This window comes from Eubalaena glacialis, chromosome 11 (assembly GCF_028564815.1).
Source record: "Eubalaena glacialis isolate mEubGla1 chromosome 11, mEubGla1.1.hap2.+ XY, whole genome shotgun sequence".
NCBI classification, from domain to species: domain Eukaryota; kingdom Metazoa; phylum Chordata; class Mammalia; order Artiodactyla; family Balaenidae; genus Eubalaena; species Eubalaena glacialis.
The window spans coordinates 72,313,512-72,332,324 of NC_083726.1; the positions used below are offsets into that span (position 1 = coordinate 72,313,512).

Consider the following 18,813-nt stretch of genomic DNA (forward strand, 5'->3'; position numbering starts at 1 on the left):
ATTGCCAACAAACACATGAAAGAATGCTCAACATCATTAATCATTAGAGAAATGCAAATCAAAACTACAATGAGGTATCACCTCACACCAGTCAGAATGGCCATCATCAAAAAAAATCTACAAACAATAAATGCTGGAGAGGATGTGGAGAAAACGGAACCCTCTTGCACTGTTGGTGGGAATGTAAATTGATACAGCCACTATGGGGAACGGTATGGAGGTTCCTTGAAAAACTAAAAATAGAACTACCATGTGACCCAGCAATCTCACTACTGGGCATATACCCTGAGAAAACCATAATTTAAAAAGAGACATGTACCACAATGTTCATTGCAGCACCATTTACAATAGCCAGGACATGGAAGCAACCTAAGTGTCCATTGACAGATGAATGGATAAAGAAGATGTGGCACATATATACAATGGAATATTACTCAGCCATAAAAAGAAACAAAATTGAGTTATTTGTAGTGAGGTGGATGGACCTAGAGTCTGTCATACAGAGTGGAGTAAGTCAGAAAGAGAAAAATACCGTATGCTAACACATATATATGGAATCTAAAATAAAAATCTAAAATAAAAAAGGAATAAAGACGCAGACATAGAGAATGGACTTGAGGACACGGGGAGGGGGAAGGGTAAGCTGGGATGAAGTGAGAGAGTGGCATTGACATATATACACTACCAAATGTAAAATAGATAGCTAATGGGAAGCAGCTGCATAGCACAGGGAGATCAGCTGGGTGCTTTGTGACCACCTAGAGGGGTGAGATAGGGAGAGTGAGAAGGAGACGCAAGAGGGAAGGGATATGGGGATATATGTATACGTATAGCTGATTCACTTTGTTATACAGCAGCAACTAACACAACAATGTAAAGCAATTATACTCCAAAAAAGATGTTAAAAAAAAAGTAAAAAAAATAAAAACAAAGGATCCTGACTCATCCAAAAAAAAAAAGCTAATGCATTAATTACTATTATTTTTTAAAACTCAGATTTATATAAAAATGGATATAATTTATCCAAGACAATTTGTATCTTTAAGTGGCAATCTAGGAAAAATCGGTTGACATGGTGCTGTCAAGCTTTACTAAATATAAATATTACCTTATAACAGGATTGAAACTTAAGATTTTCATTAGAATTACATTTTCAGTTTGTTTTTGTTGAGTAATGATTTTATACACCATTTTATCCTGTTTACTCTTAAAACAAAGGAAAAGCTATACATTATCTTTAATTTTTTCTATAGAATGAAGAACCATGAAACCATATGTTTCTTGAAGGTAAGGGATAATTATTAAATAGGAGCATAATGGTAGCAGGGAAGACTATAACTGAAACATATCTGTATCTTCAGTAAGAACTAGTGTTTGAAGTCATCACTGCTCTAGCACATTAAAATGAACATGTACCTGATTAATATGTATTGAGTTAAAGGTAAAGGCAGTCTTCATGTGAACCTGAAATAAAGTTCTGTTGAGGAGACTTTTCTTCTGTTAGAAATAGTTTTTTGTTTTTCAATGACAAGTCCAATTTAAAAAGTATAACATGGGGGGCGGGTGGGAAGGGGGAGCTGGGAGGAGGTGAGAGAGTAGCATTGACATATATACACTACCAAATGTAAAATAGATAGCTAGTGGGAAGCAGCCGCATAGCACAGGGAGATCAGCTCGGTGCTTTGTGACCACCTAGAGAGGTGGGATAGGGAGGGTGGGAGGGAGATGCAAGAGGGAGGGGATATGGGGATATATGTATACATATAGCTGATTCACTTTGTTATACAGCAGAAATTAACATTGTAAAGCAACTACAGTAAAGATGTAAAAAAAAAAATGAAATGGAAAATAATAAAATAAAATAATTTATTGCTATAAAAATAAAAAATATAACAGTTAATCAAAAATATTACTGTACTACTTTGTACAAGTATTTACATTAAAATCAGCATCATTGTTTATGAGTGGCCTGGCATACTTTTTTTTTTTTTTTTGTGGACATACTTATATGTGTGTATGTGGTTGGTTTGTTGTAGGTGACAAATGGTTATTTTAAAGGCTTATTGAGTGATGAATGGGAATTGCATTGATGCTTTTTATCTGAAGTCTTACAGATTGTTAATCCACTGTGGTGGCCTCTACACCAAAATTCAAGCAATGTTAATGACAATGGCTAGTTAAGAAATGGTAGGTTTTGATCAACTAATTATCCTTTACTAATATTAAAAAATGATGGTGGTGTTTTAGTGAGATAGAATAGTCTGATAGCTGATTTTTTATATATTAAAATATAGCTGTTGTTACAGTGGAGATTTTAAAATGAAACCATTCAAATCATTTTCTTTTCCTTGTGTTTCTGATAATGCCAGAAGTTTCTGTTGACCTCATAGTTAGCACATTGTTTCTGTATTTACTTTGGTGCATTCATATATAATAATCTGATGAATTTACAACTCTGTCCCTTGTAGTTCTACATGTATTAATAATCTCAAATAAATTTAAATAATTTTCTTATTCTGATAGAGAAGAAAAAGCTGGATCACTTACCAGTAACTGGAGTTCTCCTATTGGGTAATCTCCACAGATCCACATTCTTTGAAGTTATTGTGAATGCCTCGAGGACCAAGGGACCGTTGAAATTTCCAATTTCAGGAAGGTAAGCGAGCACACTGAAGCATGTCTCTAGCATCTCCCAAATCCCCTCCCCCCAACTTTCTTACATATGCGTCTGTACTGCATGCCCCCTCAGTTCCAGTGGATGCCCATCAGGAAGATTCTCATGCTGGACAGAAGGGCAAGAGAGGTGGATCTGTGAGGGAAAAGACCCAATAGGATAACTCAAGTTGCTGGTAAGTAATCTAGTTTTCACAGACTTAAGATTTTTTTCCCATATTTCTTCTCTTTAGGAGTTCATTTAATTACAAAGAGAGGAAGTTGTTTGGGATAGCTTCTTTTGTAAGTTTGATGTGGATTATAGAATTTATTGTATGGATGATAAATACCTAGTTCTTAACGGGTATATGAATAAATGTGACATTAATTTTAAAGTATACATTTACATAATAGCTGTTTATAAAAATTAAATATTTATTACCTTTTGATAAATAGTGTAATAGTTCTAAAGCAGTGTGAGGAAGCTATATGTTGAATTATTTTAATTCCTTTATTTGTGATGTTTGTTTTATTGAAGTAGATACTTGCACTGTAAAATTTCTGCTTATGTCAAATTCGGCCAAATTCTTTTGGCATAGTACTGAACAGCAAGCATAGTTTTACTTCTTACTGACCTAGTTTTCAATGTACCTTTTAATTTCGTTGAAGGTATATTTGGAAATAGTTCAGGGTATGTTGCAATTATACTTACCACTTCATTGTTCATAATGGATTGGCTTATTGATGTGAAGGGGTGACATAGTTGGTTCACTGTGAGCTCTGTGATTCCTCATGTACCAACCGGATTTATTTATGTAAATGTTAGAATTGGACAGAGTTCCTTGCTTCCCATTTCTCTCTCACTCATTCTGCATTGTTACCAGGTTACCATTTTTAAAAGGCCACTTATAGCACATAAAGACCTGTAGTGGTGCCGTGCTCTTGCTGTTTTATAAAATTTCATCCATTTGCTGGGCACTCAGGGCCTCCCATAATCTAATCCCATCCTATTTATCCAGCCTTAATTTCTTCAATTTGAAACTTTTGTTTTGGTCTTACCAGGATACTTCTCATATTTATGCTTTGGCTTGTGCTTTTCCATTTTCTTGAAATGACCCTCTTTTCATTCTTCTTCTCTGTACTTTAAGGTTGAGGTCAGGTCCTACCCCTTACATAAATCCTTTTATGCTGGCATCTCTGTTATTTCTGCTTCTTCAGTGGAAAAATGAGATTGTTATGAGGATTGAATTAACTAATTCTTGGAATGTACTTAGAACAGTGCCTAGTGGCACATAGTAACTTCTCTTATGAGCTATTATTTGATTGTAGTTTGATCTTAAATATTTCTGTGATTGTAGGTATAATTCTTATCTGTATGACACAGTTTAGCTTTAAATATTAGCTTCAGGTTGTATTGATTGTTATTTCTTCTGATGTAAAACTCTTAAGCTGACTTGTGTGGTCTTTGAGAGCAAGGATAGGATTTTATTGTGTTTTATCTTACTTCCTAACATTAGTGACTGAGATTAAATCGTGCCCATTGAAAAATTAGTTTTCATGTAGAATCACAAATATACTTGCCAGTTTTTTCATTTATTAAACGGGTTCATTTGGCTAATCAATCCTGTTTGTACTGTATATTTTTCTTAAGAACAACAACTTTTTTCCTTCAAAGCTGGTATAGTGAAATTATAATTGTTTAATACACTTTATTAAACTTCCATTGCACATTAGAATAGAATGTATAGCTTTGAGAGTGTTAATTCGATTGTATTCACTTTAAGACTCTGTGTAGTAGTATACTTGATTTTTGAGGTTGGAATATCTTAGAAGATTATTGCTTGATTTTTTCAGAAATGCTTGGATTTAAGATACCTGTCTGATGAAGCAGTAAATGAAATCTGATTTCAAGGTCACTGAAGGAAGGAAACGCTTTTTGACAGATTGAGTGTCACTTCTAAATAATCACCAGAGAACCACTTCAGGTCCAATTAGACAAGCCAAAATGAAGAACAGTTAGTCAGATAATTTAAGTGTTTGATTTGAATTTGCCGACTCTTCAGTCTCCTGGTTTTTTTTAGTGTGATATGGTATGAGAATGCCCTTGTTCTTTAGAGATGCATGCTGAAATATTTAGAAGTGAAATATCATGATGAGTTCAGAAGAAAAATGTGTGGGTATCTGGATGTGGTGATATGTGTATGTAAAGAGAGAGAAAAGGAGAGAGAGAGCAGATCTGGAAAATTTTAACAATTTTAAATCTAGGTGAAGGGTACAGTGGTATACATTGTACTTTCAACTTTTCTGTGGCTCTGATATTTTTCAAAGAAAAGTTGGGGAGAAAGTATTTTATAAAGAACTTTATTGTGCTTCAGTTTCTCTAATTCTAAAATGGCAATAATAGGACTTATTCTTTCCATGCCTTGATGCAGGTAGGCACAGTGGGATAACATTCGGTAGAACAGCAGTCAAGAGAGCTCTTAAGAAGTATTTTTTTTGACATTAAAGAAGAATTTTATAATGGAGAACTTTTCAAAGAACATTTCACCTAAAAGTATATTAGATTAAAGTATATCTATTCCTTTTTTATTATTCAGAACATATTCCATTATAATTGAATAAGAGCAATCAAGAAAAAAATATATGTAGATATATAAATTAACCAATTGAAATCTTGAAAATGAAAAATATATCTAGTTATAAAATAATCATTGGGAGATTTCCCTGGTGGTGCAGTGGTTAAGAATCTGCCTGCCAATGCAGGGCACACGGGTTCAATCCCTGGTCTGGGAAGATCCCACATGCCACGGAGCAACTAAACCCGTGCGCCTCAACTACTGAAGCCCGCGTGCCTAGAGCCCGTGCTCCGCAGCAAGAGAAGCCACCGCAGTGAGAAGCCCGTGCACCGCAACGAAGAGTAGTCTGTGCTCGCCGCAACTAGAGAAAGCCCACATGCAGCAACAAAGACCCAATGCAGCCAAACATAAATAAATAAAATAAATAAATTTAAAAAAAATCATTGGGCAAAATAGAAGATTAGACGTAGCTAAAGAGAGAAGTTGTTAATTTCAAGATAAAACTGGTTAACTCTTCCAGGACTAGAATACAGGGAGATAAAGAGATGAAAAATAGAAAAGAAAAACTAAGACACCTTAGGAATAGATTGAAAAGCTCCAACGTATGTCTAATTAGAGTTCCAGAAGAGAGAATACAGAGAATTGTAGAGAAGCAGTATTGAAGAAAAGATGACCAAGAATTTTGAAGGATTAGAAAAAATAGTGGAAATTATGAAATAATTAGAACTGAATCACAACAAAAGCGTTGTATCAAAACTTGAGGGATATAAGAAAAGTGGTGCTTAGGGGTAAACATATAACCTTAAATGCATGTATTAGGTTGAAAGAAAATAAGTGACCCGGATATACAGCTCAAAAAACTAAAAAAAGTAAAAAGTAAAACCAAAGAAAGAAGGAAAGAGGAAATGAAAATAAAAGTAGAATTTGATGAAATAGAAAGTAATCAACAATAGAAATAGTAGCAATGTTCATTCAAATTGAAGCTGGTTCTTTTCAGTTGATTAAGGTCTGGAAGTACTCACCAAGAAGCAGATGACACATATAATAAAGTTATAAAATGGGATATAATTACAAATAGTAATTGTAATTTTTAAAACCATAAGAAATCACTATTAATTTATGTGTATATAAATTTTAAAAACCTGGTGAAATGGTCTGTTTTCTAGGGAAAAAATCATTCAAAAATTGTACAAGAAAAAGAAAATCCATAGAAACTAAAAACCACTAAGACATTGAAGCTATAGTAAATTTCCCCAAGAAGAAGTTTTTTAAAATATCAACTTAATTGAGTTATAGTTCATAAACCATACCACCTACCCATTTAAAATGTACAATTTAATGGTTTTTAATATTTTTACAGAATTGTTCAGTCATTACCACAGTCAATTTTAGAATATTTTCATCACCTCAGAAAGAAACCATGTACCTATTAGCAGTCAGTCCCAATTCTCCACAAACCCTCAAGCCTTAGACAACCACTAATCTACTGTCTGTTTCTATAGATTTGCCAGTTCTACACATTTCACACAATGGAATCATTCAGTATATGGCCTTTTGTGGTTTACTTCTTTCATTTAGCATAATATTTTTAAGGTCCAGCCATGTTGTAGCATGTATCAATATACTTCATTCCTTTTTATGGCCAAATAGTATTTCATTGTGTGGATATACCACGTCAGTTGATGGATATTTGGATTTTTTTCCTATTTTTTGCCTATTATGAATAGTCCTGGTACCAACATTTGTGTGAAAGATTTTGTGTGAACATGTGTTTTCATTTCTCTTGGGTGTATACCTAGGAGTAGAATTGCTGGGTTATATGGTAACTCTGTTTAACCTTTTGGGGGGCTACCAGACTGTTTTCCAGAGCAGCTGTACCGTTTTTTTTTCCCACCAACAATGTATGAAGGTTCTAGTTTTTCTACACCCTCACCAACATTTTCATTATCTCTCTCTTTTTTTTTTTATTTAGAGAATCATCCTGCACACCTCATTGTTTTTTTTGTTTGTTTGTTTTTTAAATTAATTAATTAATTTATTTATTTTTGGCTGTGTTGGGTCTTTGTTTCTGTGCGAGGGCTTTCTCTAGTTGTGCCAAGCGGGGGCCACTCTTCATCGCGGTGTGCGGGCCTCTCACTATCGCGGCCTCTCGTTGCGGAGCACAGGCTCCAGACGCGCAGGCTCAGTAGTTGTGGCTTACGGGCCCAGTTGCTCCGCGGCATGTGGGATCTTCCCAGACCAGGGCTCGAACCCGTGTCCCCTGCATTGGCAGGCAGATTCCCAACCACTGTGCCACCAGGGAAGCCCTATCTCTCTTTTTGATTAAAGCCATCCTAAAATTGGTGTGAAGTAGTATCAGAAGGAGTAGTTTTAATTGTGATTTTGTAATCATAATTTCACATATACTTTTGGGGAACAGGTAATCCCAATTTTATACAAACTGACCCAGATAATAGAAAAAGAGGGAGAGCTGCCCTGTTGTTTATCAGACAAATTTAGCCTTGAAACCTAAACTGAAAAGAATATACAAGGGAAAATATATTACATTCAATCTCATTTATGAACAGAGATAAAAATTTTATTATTTTATTTTATTTTTTCTTGAAAAATTTTAGTTAGGATAAGAATGTAAGGATAGTTCAATATTTGAAAATTATATCAATGTAATTTATACGGTAAGATTTAGGGAAAAAAATCTTGAAAGATTTGGTAAAAGTATATGATAAAACTCAGCACTCATTAATGTTTTTTAAAAAGGTAACCCTCAAACCATGAAGAGAAATGAACTTTTTTCTTCCAGTAAAGGCTGTCTTTCAAACAGCAAGTGTCATGCTTAATGGCGAAACCTTAGAAACATTCCCTTTAACATCAGGAATAAGACAAATATATCTCTACTAATAAGAAAAAAATAGAAATAAAATACAAAAGGATTGGAAAGGAAGAAAAATGAGCTGAACATACCCCTAGAAAAAATTTTTTAGAAAATCAACAGACTGTACTGCTAAGAGAATTCAATGTTACTGGATACAAGCTCAACATTCAAATTGACGACAACCAGTTAGAAAATGAAAAATACCTCTTTTACAGCAAATTCTATAAAGTACCCAAGGTTTTATTGAAGGACATAAAATTAGACATGAATAAAAGGATATACTATAATTATTAGTGGGAAGTATAAATATTGCTAAAAAATTAACTTCTCTGTGATTTATATGTAATTTCAGACAAAAAGTAGGATTTTTTTTTTCTTTTTTGGTGGGGAATGGCCTTCGTATACAAAAGTAAAGGCACATGAATAACCAAGACAGCTCTGAAAGAAGAAAAAGAACAAGGAAGAGGGAGTTGCGCTGTTGGATATCTAGACTAATCTTAAAATTATGATATTTAGAATAGAATCCTATATAGCATGAAAAAAAATAAACTGCTACACACAACATGAGATGAATCTTCTAGACTAAATGTTGAGCAAAAGAAGTGAGACACAAAAGAGTTCACATTGTATGATTTCATTTCTAGGAAGCTCAAAAACAGAACTAATCTGTGGTGATCGAGATCAGAATAGTGGTTATCTTGGAAGCACGGTACTGAGTGAGAAGGGATATGAGGAGCATTCTGGAGCATGAGAAATGTTAATATCTTGGTCTGAGTTGGATCACACAGGGGTATACATATTTAAAAATCAGGCTGTACATAGTACTTGAGTACTTGTATACTTTATATAAATTATACCTCAAAGGAAAGTAAAGCCTTATGGTACTTAAAGTAGTGTAGTCTTAATACAGGAAAAGACAGATTAATATAACAATAGAGAGTTCAGAAATGGATCCATATGTATTTGAGAAGTTGGTAGGTGCTAGAGATGGCATTTTCTATCAGCAGGGAAAGAAAATGTGGACTGTTGAATTGGTTTTTCTATATGGGGGAAAACTAGATTTCTACTTCAGACCATATGCAGAAATAAATTCCAGTTGAATTAAACACTAAACATGAGAAACTGTTTTTAAAAAAGAGGAAAGTATAGAAGAATATGTATCTTTAGGATATGTAAGGCCTTCTTTAACAAGTCAAGAAAAAAAGAATGAACCTTCAAGGATAAAAAACCATCAAGGATTTGACTACCTCAAAAAAGAAAAACTTAGGTTTACTGTAAGGCATCATAAACCAAACTAAAACATAATATCATATCTGGGAGATATGTATAATGTCTGTAATGTCCAGTGGATTTGTATCCAGAATATGTAAAGATCAAAAGAGGTACTATAGGTGATACAAATAAAATGAACAATGGATAGTAAGGCAATTTACAGCAGAGGAAACTGGAAATTGGACTGAGAAGATGCTTAGCCTCATTTGTAGGGAAATGTAGTTAAAAGCTTATGAACCATCGATTTTCACCCATTAGATTGCAAAGCTCAGGATCAGATAAGTGTTACACAATTTAAAATGTGCATACCTAGTATCCAGCAATTACTGTTCAAGGTATTAGTCTAGAGAAACTTGCGCATTTGCCCGGGGAGATTTATGCAGGGATATTCATTTGGAAAAAAATCTAAATGTCTACAATAAGAGGCATGGATAAATAAAATAAGATATAAAATAGTTACTTAATGAAGAATTACCTAGATCTATGATTAGGTTATTGTCCGTGATTTTTTTTAATTTAAGAAACAGATTCTGCTGTCTATGCCCAGGAATTGTTCTAAGCATTTTATAAACGTTAAATATTTTAGTCCTTACGAGAACTTAGAAATAGGTACTGTCATTATTTCCATTTTATAGATGGGAATACTGAAGCATAGAGGGGTAAATAACCCTACCTACTCTCATAGGTAGTAAATAGCAGAGCTGGGATTCAAAGCTAGGATTGAACCTCAGTGGCCTGGCTCCAGAGTCCACTATGCCATGCCACCTTTTGATGTTTATAAATATGGAGAGACCTTATAAATGCAAGGAAAAGGTATTGCAGAATGATGCATACAATATGATCTCATTTACACCAAACTCATGGTAGTTGTTACCTCTGGATGGGGTTGGGAGGTGAGGGAGATCTTAATGTTAGTGGTAAAAAGAAACTAGCTTATGGAACTGCATGTTTTTCCTTACTATAAAAGTAATATAAGTGAAGTAATATGTACATTATAGCTTTTAAACATTTGCACTTAATGTATGTATATGCTTATTTTTGTAAAAGGAAACACTGGAAAGATTGACCTTTATTGTTTTAATCTTTATTTATTCTTGGTATTGGTTATATAGAAAAAGAAAAAAGCAGTGGCCCTAGCAAAATGGCTATAATTTAGTCTAGTTCTGGGATAGTGAGTAGCAGATAAGTGCCAGACCCTGGGTTAGGTGCTGGCGATAGGGTGGTTTCATCCTCTCTCTTTAAGGAGTTCAGAGTTGTACAGGGAAAGAGATGAGAAAAATACTTTTAATTCAGTATGTTATGTCCCTATCTCTTCTTCCCTGTTTCTCCATCCCCACCCTTTCCCTTCCATATACAAATAGGAGAAGGGGGAAATGTCTTGAGTTGGGGCAAGAGAAACGGGCAATGAAATATTGATGGCAATCCTACTTCTTATTCTTTTACAAAACTATGAGAGAGTAAATTCTATAATGGTCAGAGATTGTAGCTTGTTCACCATTATATCTCTAAAACTTAGTTTGATGCCTTGTGCTTAGTAGACCCCTGGATGTTGAAATGAATGCACTTTGACACTTCACTCTCAAAATCAACTAGCACCTGAGCCCAAAGTTCTCCTTAAGCCATCTTGGGTATCTTCCACTGGTTCCATTTCTTCCACTGATTACCAAAGTCTAAGGCAGTTTGACTGAGAATTATATATGAAGTCTTGAATTGTTTTGTGCCAAAGAATTCTGACTTGAGAAATATTTTAATCTGTAGGAAATATTGGATCTCTAAAATCCAATATAATTTTCTTTGTGCTGAGTCCAATACATTTTTTTAAAATTAGTAGTCTTCTAATATTGGGATAGTTCAATTGTTTTTCTCAGATATTGCATTTTCTGTCTTTGAGTCAGTGCTATCTTGTAAAAGTTTTATGTTCTGTATCTTGTTTGTGAAATTCTTAATTTCCTAAAACAACATTCTTTTTAAGTTTCCAGATGGACCATGGAATGTTTCCAGATGGTATTAGTGTTTATGAGAATTCCACTATCTTTTAAAATCTGTCATGGTATCTCATAAAAAGTAATACAATTATTTCCTTTCACCCTAATGAGAGAGGTGTGTTTTCCTTTATAGCAAATTGAAATTAGGTGAGCTCTTTCCCCAAAGGGTGAATTTGAATATCTGAAAATTGCTGAGAATGGGTAAGCTTGAATAAATCATAGTGAAAGATATTTATCTTACACTGGAAGTTTAAAACTAGAATTGTAATTGAGAAAAATCCTAAAACAAAGCTTATTGTTATCCTGGATGGATTTGGCTAAACTATTGGTCAAATCCTGTTCTGTGTGTACATAGTGCTTCTTTCTTACTATGTAACCCTTTTGCCAGAGATAACATGAAGAGAGCCTGGTTAACATTGGGTGGAACAATCCTGCTGGCTCAAGCCCCTCCCCAGATATTTGATTCAGTCTGTTTTCTGGACAGTCTGGTAAGCTGTCATTGTTCTTCACATTAAAATCATCTTGGGCTTCCCTGGTGGCGCAGTGGTTGAGAATCTGCCTGCTAATGCAGGGGACACGGGTTCGAGCCCTGGTCTGGGAAGATCCCACATGCCGCGGAGCAACTGGGCCCGTGAGCCACAACTGCTGAGCCTGCGCGTCTGGAGCCTGTGCCCCGCAACGGGAGGGGCCGCGATAGAGAGAGGCCCGCGCACTGCGATGAAGAGTGGCCCCCACTTGCCTCAACTAGAGAAAGCCCTTGCACGAAACGAAGACCCAACACAGCTAAAAATAAGTAAATAAATAAATAGAGTAGCTATTAATTAAAAAAACAAAAACAAAAACTTAACTCGCAACTCTTACATTGTGCATTTAAAAAAAAAAAAAAAATCTTAATCAGGATGTACCCAAGTGGAATTTAGTACTAAAGGAACAAACTATTAAATTCAATGAAAATGTTAAAAATAGTCATATTAACTTAAGGCTTCACATTAAACATGACTAATTTATAACAGCGCTGTTCAATAGAAATATAATGCAAGCCACAAAAGGGAGTTATATATATAATTTTAAAATTTCTTGTGGCTAAATTAAAAAATTAAAATGTAACTCAATATATCTAAAATATTACCCTTTCAATTTTTAGCAGGATATTTCACAATCTTTTTCATATTAAGTCTTAAAAATCTGGGGTGTATTTTATACTTAGAGCACATCTCAATTCGGATTAGCACATTTCAAGTGCTCAGGACCCACATATGGCTTCTGCATTGTACAGTGCAGACTTGGAGCATCTGAAAAACATTTGGTTTTATATAGTTCTCCGTCTGTTACTTCTCATTAAAGATGCTTTGAATATTTTTTTTTCTTTTATTGCTTCACCTGTTCATAGGTGCTTAGCTTTACTGTTGATCATTGGTAACCTGAAACCCTACTATGCATTCCTAAATTTGACAGACCATTTAGGTCTTTCTGTAATGTTTTCTCATATCCAGGCGTACTTAATTTCTTTAGATAAATTGTAAAGTTTCCTTCCTATAAGCTTTTAATCAGAGTATCAGCTCCTCCTTTCATCAGAATATCAGACTCGGATCTTCTACATGGGCTGTAGGAGGTAGCATTATACAGTTGACCTTTGAACTGCATGGGTCTGCTTGTACATGGATTTCTTTCAATAGTAAATACTGCAGTACTACACAGTCTGCCACTGATTGAATCCATGGATGTGCAGAAACCCTGGATACAAAGGGCCAACTATAGGTTATATTCAGATTTTTGACTGCATGGGGGTGGTCACCCCTAAGCCCTCTGTTGTTCAAGGGTCGACTGTACATTATTGTCATTGTTATCTCCCTCACCCCAGCAGGGTAACAAACCTCTCCTTTCTTGGTTCAAAGTCACTGCTCTGAAGCAGAAGGTTTCCTTACATGCAGACTTCTTTTTTATGAGGTGAGATTTAACATCTTACTTTATGGGGATTGAGTAGCCATTCTCTAAGATACTAAGGGCTTAGAGATTTTCAAATCAACCAATTTTTTCCCCTAGTTGATACTGTTTGAGAATGAACATACTGCAAAATAAAGCCATAACTAAGGTACAAGACACGTGACTTGACATTTTAATAGCTTTTTGGTTTCATCTTTCCTAGATGAGGGACATTTAAGAAGATTATTCTCAATAAATGAATTTGTAACCTCTAATGGTTATCCATATGTCCCAGTACCAGCAGAACAATCTTCTGTAAGTTATTTCAAAGAGTGCCAGACTTTATTCTTATAACATGAGGTTACTTGGGCTCTGAATATATAAATGCTCGGATTCTGGGGTTTCCTGGGCTACCTGTTTTCTTGTCTTAATTTTTGTTTAACTTCCGTACCTGTTTGGAGTTTCCAGTCTTTCTTAACCTACCTCTTTGTTACTCCATCTCCCTTCTAGTAGAATCTCAATCCCATTCTATCTTCTTCCCAACCCTACTATGTTCATAATACCCATTATGGTCAGTGCACGTCACCCAGCGTAGTGAGTGCAGCATTTGAGTGTTATTTATAGGTGATGTTAAGGTAGTTTTTATGTCTGCCTAAATTTCTTCCTCCATTTTGGACTTCTCCCATAGTGCATATATTTTACTTACTTGTGTATTTTTCTGTTTCTCACACTAAACTGTAAACTAACTAAGGGGTAAAACCATGTCTGTCTTGTTTTAATCACCTGTTGGTGTAATAGTTTAACTGATATTGGCATTTGGAAGGTCTTGCTATTTACCATATGCATGTTTAAGATGTGGCTGTAAAACAGTGAGTGTTTTCAATAAGTTAGATGTAAACATCTCCCACTTTTTTGCGTGTGAAACATTAGACACTTATTTAGGCAACTCCACTTCGTGTCTTCTAGGTATCTCAATTTTTTTTTTAATTAATTAATTTATTTATTTTTGGCTGCATTGGGTCTTTGTTGCTGCGTGCAGGCTTTCTCTAGTTGGGGTGAGCGGGGTCTACTCTTCGTTGCAGTGCGCGGGCTTCTCATTGTGGTGGATTCCCTTGTTGAGGAGCACGGGCTCTAGGTGCGCGGGCTTCAGTAGTTGTGGCACGCTGGCTCAGTAGTTGTGGCTCACGAGCTCTAGAGCGCAGGCTCAGTAGTTGTGGCACACGGCCTTAGTTGCTCTGCGGTATGTGGGATCTTCCCAGACGAGGGCTCGAACCCTTGTCTCCTGCATTGGCAGGCGGATTCTTAACCACTGCACCACCAGGGAAGTCCTAGGTGTCTCAATCTTAATGTGCAAAACTGAACTTAGATTTCTCTCCCCAAATTCCTTCTCCTTTCTGATGACACAGTCTCTCCCCTCACTCTCTTTCTTACCCTTTACTTCCTATTCATCTACAAATCCTGTCTGCTGTACCTCCAAAATACATTTGGAATTCTGCCTCTTCTTCCACACTCTGTTGTTGCCTTCCTAATATAAGCCACCATCATCTCCTGCCTGCCTATTGTAGTAAGTTCCTAACTGGTTTCTGTGATTACTCTCTGCTCCCCTACCATCTGGTCTCTAAATAGCAGCCAGGTAATTTTTTTTTAAAGTTTCCAGTGCTCATTTTAATTTGATCCTCACAAACTCCTTTGTAGAATGACTATTATTATTGTAATTATTTTCTCAAGAAAGCAGTGTCCAGAATGGTTAAGTGACTTACATAAGAACAGAAGTCATTCAGTAGCAGAGCCAGAATTTAATTATAGATCTTCATGTCTCAAAGCCTTGCCTTGTGGACCACAAACTCTAAATGTGATTGACTTGGGAAACTATAAGAAGGACATTACCTTAAAATCTCCCCCAGACTGTTTTGCAAAGGGATATGTCATTCATACCATTTATAGTCACTCTTTTAAAGCAATCAGTTTTTGTTTTTTAAATAGACTATTCTTTAGAGCTGTTTTAGGTTCAGAGCAAAACTGAGTGGAAGGTACAGAGATTTCCCATATATCCCCTGCCTCCACACTTGCATAGCTTCCCCCATTATCAGCATCCCCACCAGGGTGGTACATTTGTTACAATTGATGAACCTATATTGAAACATAATTATCTCCCAAAGTCCATTGTTTACATTAGGATTCACTCTTGGTGTTATACATTCTATGGGTTTGGACAAATATGTTATGGCATGTATTTACTATTATAACATCATGCAGAATAGCTTCACTGCCCTGAAAGTCTTCGGTTCTCTGCCTATTCCATCCTTCCCTCCTCCAACCCCTGGCAACCACTGATCTTTTTATTGCCTCTATACTTTCACCTTTTCCAGAAGGTCATATAGTTGGAATCATACAGTATTTGCCTTTTCAGATTGGCTTCTTTCACTTAGTAATATGCATTTAAGATTCCTCCATGTGTTTTGGTGGCTTGATAACTCATTTCTTTTTAGCACTGAATAGTATTCCATTGTCTGCACGTACCACAGTTTATTTATCCATTCACCTATTGAAGGACATTTTGGTTTCTTCCAAGTTTTGGTAATTATGAATAAAGCTGCTGTAAGCATCCATATGTAGGTTTTTGTGTGGACATAAGTTTTCAACTCCTTTGGGTAAATACCAAAGAGCACGCTTGCTAGATTGTATGGTAAGAATATATTCAGTTTTATAAAATGCTACCAAACTGTCTTCTTAAGTGACTGTACCTGAGAGTTCCTTTTGCTTCACATCCTCTCCAGCATTGGTGTTGTCAGTGTTCTAGATTTTGACCATTCTAAGTAGGGCAGCCAAGTAATTTTGGTTTTAACTTTAGTCAGATCATGTTATTCTCCTATTCAGAACCTTCACATCCTACTTCATTTCCCATCCTACTTAGAATAAAATTCCAAGTTATCTCCATTGTAGAAAAGGAAGGCTTTGCATGGTCTGGTCCTTGGCCACCTCTTCAGACTGATTTTACCATTTTCTCTCTCACTCATTGCAGTTCAGACATTTTGGTCACCTAAGTGTTCTTTGAACATACCAGCCTTCTGCCTCAGGGCCTTTGCAGTCGGTTTTGCCTTTCCTGGAATGTTTCACATCTAGATACCTGCATGGCTTCCTCCTGCACTTCACTGAGGACTCTTCTTAAGTGTAACCTCATGAGAGGCGCTTACCTGATTTCCCTGCAGAAAAATAGCACTTCTGTGCTTCTTCCCATACCCTGCTTTATTTTTCTTCTACTCCTACCTTCTACTCATACACACATATAATAATATATATGTGTATGCTTGTTTATAATACAGATAAATTTATATATATATATATATATATATATATATATATATATATATATATATAGTGTGTGTGCGCCTATCTCTAGCAGTTAATATGTGTGCTCATGAGGGGATATTTCTGTATACCTGTAGAGTAGGACCTGGTACATAGATGGTGTTTAGTAAATGTCTGTTGAGTGAATGAATGACTATACTACATCAAAAAATGCTTTAATGTTACCGATTTAGAATATTATGGTAGGACATAATGAGATACATAAAGAAGACTTAGTTGTATTTTATTTCACAACATGTAAGCTCTGCGAGGCTAGGGATTTTTTTCTTCCTTGCTATATTCCCATGCCTAGAATGTTTCCTGGCAGTAATAAACATTTGATAAATATTTACTGAATGAATGAGTTTATGTAGCATGTCTTTTTATTAAACAACCAAATTATATATGTAAAAGTAATCTTGAATAGGTCTCAAAGTAGACCACATAACTCCAGAACTGGGAGAAGGGTAAGAGGAAGAGTGATAGTACTACCTTGATTAAAATCTTTGGATCCATCTTCATCATTTGCCCACTACTCCAAGTCACCACCGTCTCCTGTCAGGGCTACTCTAATACTGTACCACTTGGTCTCTTCAGTTCCATATGTGTCACGCTTCATTCTCTACGTTTAAAATTTTAAAGTATTTCAGGATACCTACTGTACCTAAAATAAAGCCAAGATTCTTTCTTTAACTTGGCCCATTTGAAGACCTGATATGGCCTTTCTACCTCTTAATCTCATGTAGTTCTTCCCCCTTGCTCAATATCCTTCAGCCTTTCCTTCAGTTTCTATAGCCCACCGAGTTCTTTGCCACCTTTGTACACTCATTGCTTACTTTCTGCCCAATATTATCTTTCTCCCACTATTTCATTGGAGCACCTCCTTTGTGTTATTTAAGTCTGAGCATGTCAGATCATGTGAGCAATCTTCCTTGGAAGCCTTATCTACGTCCACTCCTGTTAGAATTGCTAATGGTATTTGGGGTGGGGAAGAACAAAACCGGTTTATAATTGTATGTATGTAGCTAACTTTTTTGTTTACCATTGTGTTCTTAGCACTGAGTATGGTACTTGGCACATAGTAGGTGCTCAGTAAACATTTGCTTAATATGTGAATAACTGTGTAGCAAAAGATGGAAGATAACAAGAATGAGCATGAAAGGAAAAACAGACCCAGAAAACATAGAAACAAGATTATATGTGCTTATTAAAACAATAGAAGCCCATGACATAAGCTCAGCTGTTCAGCAAGACTCAGATTAGATAAAACACAAAACCCAGCTACACACTTGATGTTAGAAACATCTAGAACGAAATTACTAAGGGGGTTGGAGGTAAATGGATAGTCAAAACAAGATGCTAGGCAAATAAAAACAAAAAATTAATCATTGGATGGTATTGCTAGACAATGTTGAATTAAAAGCAGTAAACATCAGGTGAAAAAAAAGAGAGGCCCTTTGTAATAATCAAGGATACAGTTACCAATATGAAGAGAACCACAAATCTTTATTTTCCGAAGATGAAGCATTGAAGTGTTTAAAGTGAAATCTATAAATTCAAGGAGGAAGAGAAAGAAATGTAGCAGTAATGGGAGACTTTAAGACATCTTTCAGTCCTTGCCACATCAGAGCGATTAAATATGAGATGTGGAAACTCTGAATTATATAGTCAATGAATCTGATATAATACATCATACTTTGTTATTGTAAAAAGAATGACACCTTTTTAATTCCCCGTGTGACATTTTCAAAAATAAGTACTAGAAAGAAAACTGGGAGGAAAAAGGTATTATCAACCATACACTCTACAATGAAATTTTAAGTTAATAAAAAAGCAAGAACTAGAAACCAAACCATGAAACCTTCCCAAACCTCAAAACAAAAAAAACCTCAAGTAATTGAGTTTAAAAATGTAAAAACATTCTCCTAAAAAATCTGGAAACAGTCTTTAATAAAACCATAACATAATTAAAATATGCATCTCAAAACCATAATCAGGAAAGTGCTTCATGGAGATATATTAGAAATTAAGTGATATTAATATTAGAAACAAGGCAAGGAAATTCTCATCAGTATTATTTAACTTTGTTCTAGATGTGCTAAAAGTTATAGCAATTAGAGAAGCATGATACTGAAGTAATCCCCAAACCCTTCGGATAACATTCAGTGCTTTGTTCTGGGCATTT

General features: G+C 35.4%; 1 protein-coding gene across 3 annotated transcripts in view; it reads left to right on the forward strand.

Moving 5' to 3' along the window:
- The window catches only part of YAF2 (YY1 associated factor 2), a 64,796-nt gene that overhangs the window by 20,742 nt on the left and 25,241 nt on the right, over window positions 1-18,813 (forward strand). The window contains exons 4-5 of one of the 3 annotated variants that reach the window (XR_009702519.1): window positions 2,585-2,656; window positions 2,750-2,849. The exons of 1 other annotated variant lie outside the window; for it this stretch is intronic. Coding sequence is in view for 1 of the 2 variants with exons in the window: in XM_061204987.1 (XP_061060970.1) it covers window positions 2,585-2,656 (72 nt within the window). In the remaining variant the exon portion in view is untranslated. The remainder of the gene's footprint in view (window positions 1-2,584; window positions 2,657-2,749; window positions 2,850-18,813) is intronic. One more of the 3 variants, XM_061204987.1, reaches the window with a different exon arrangement.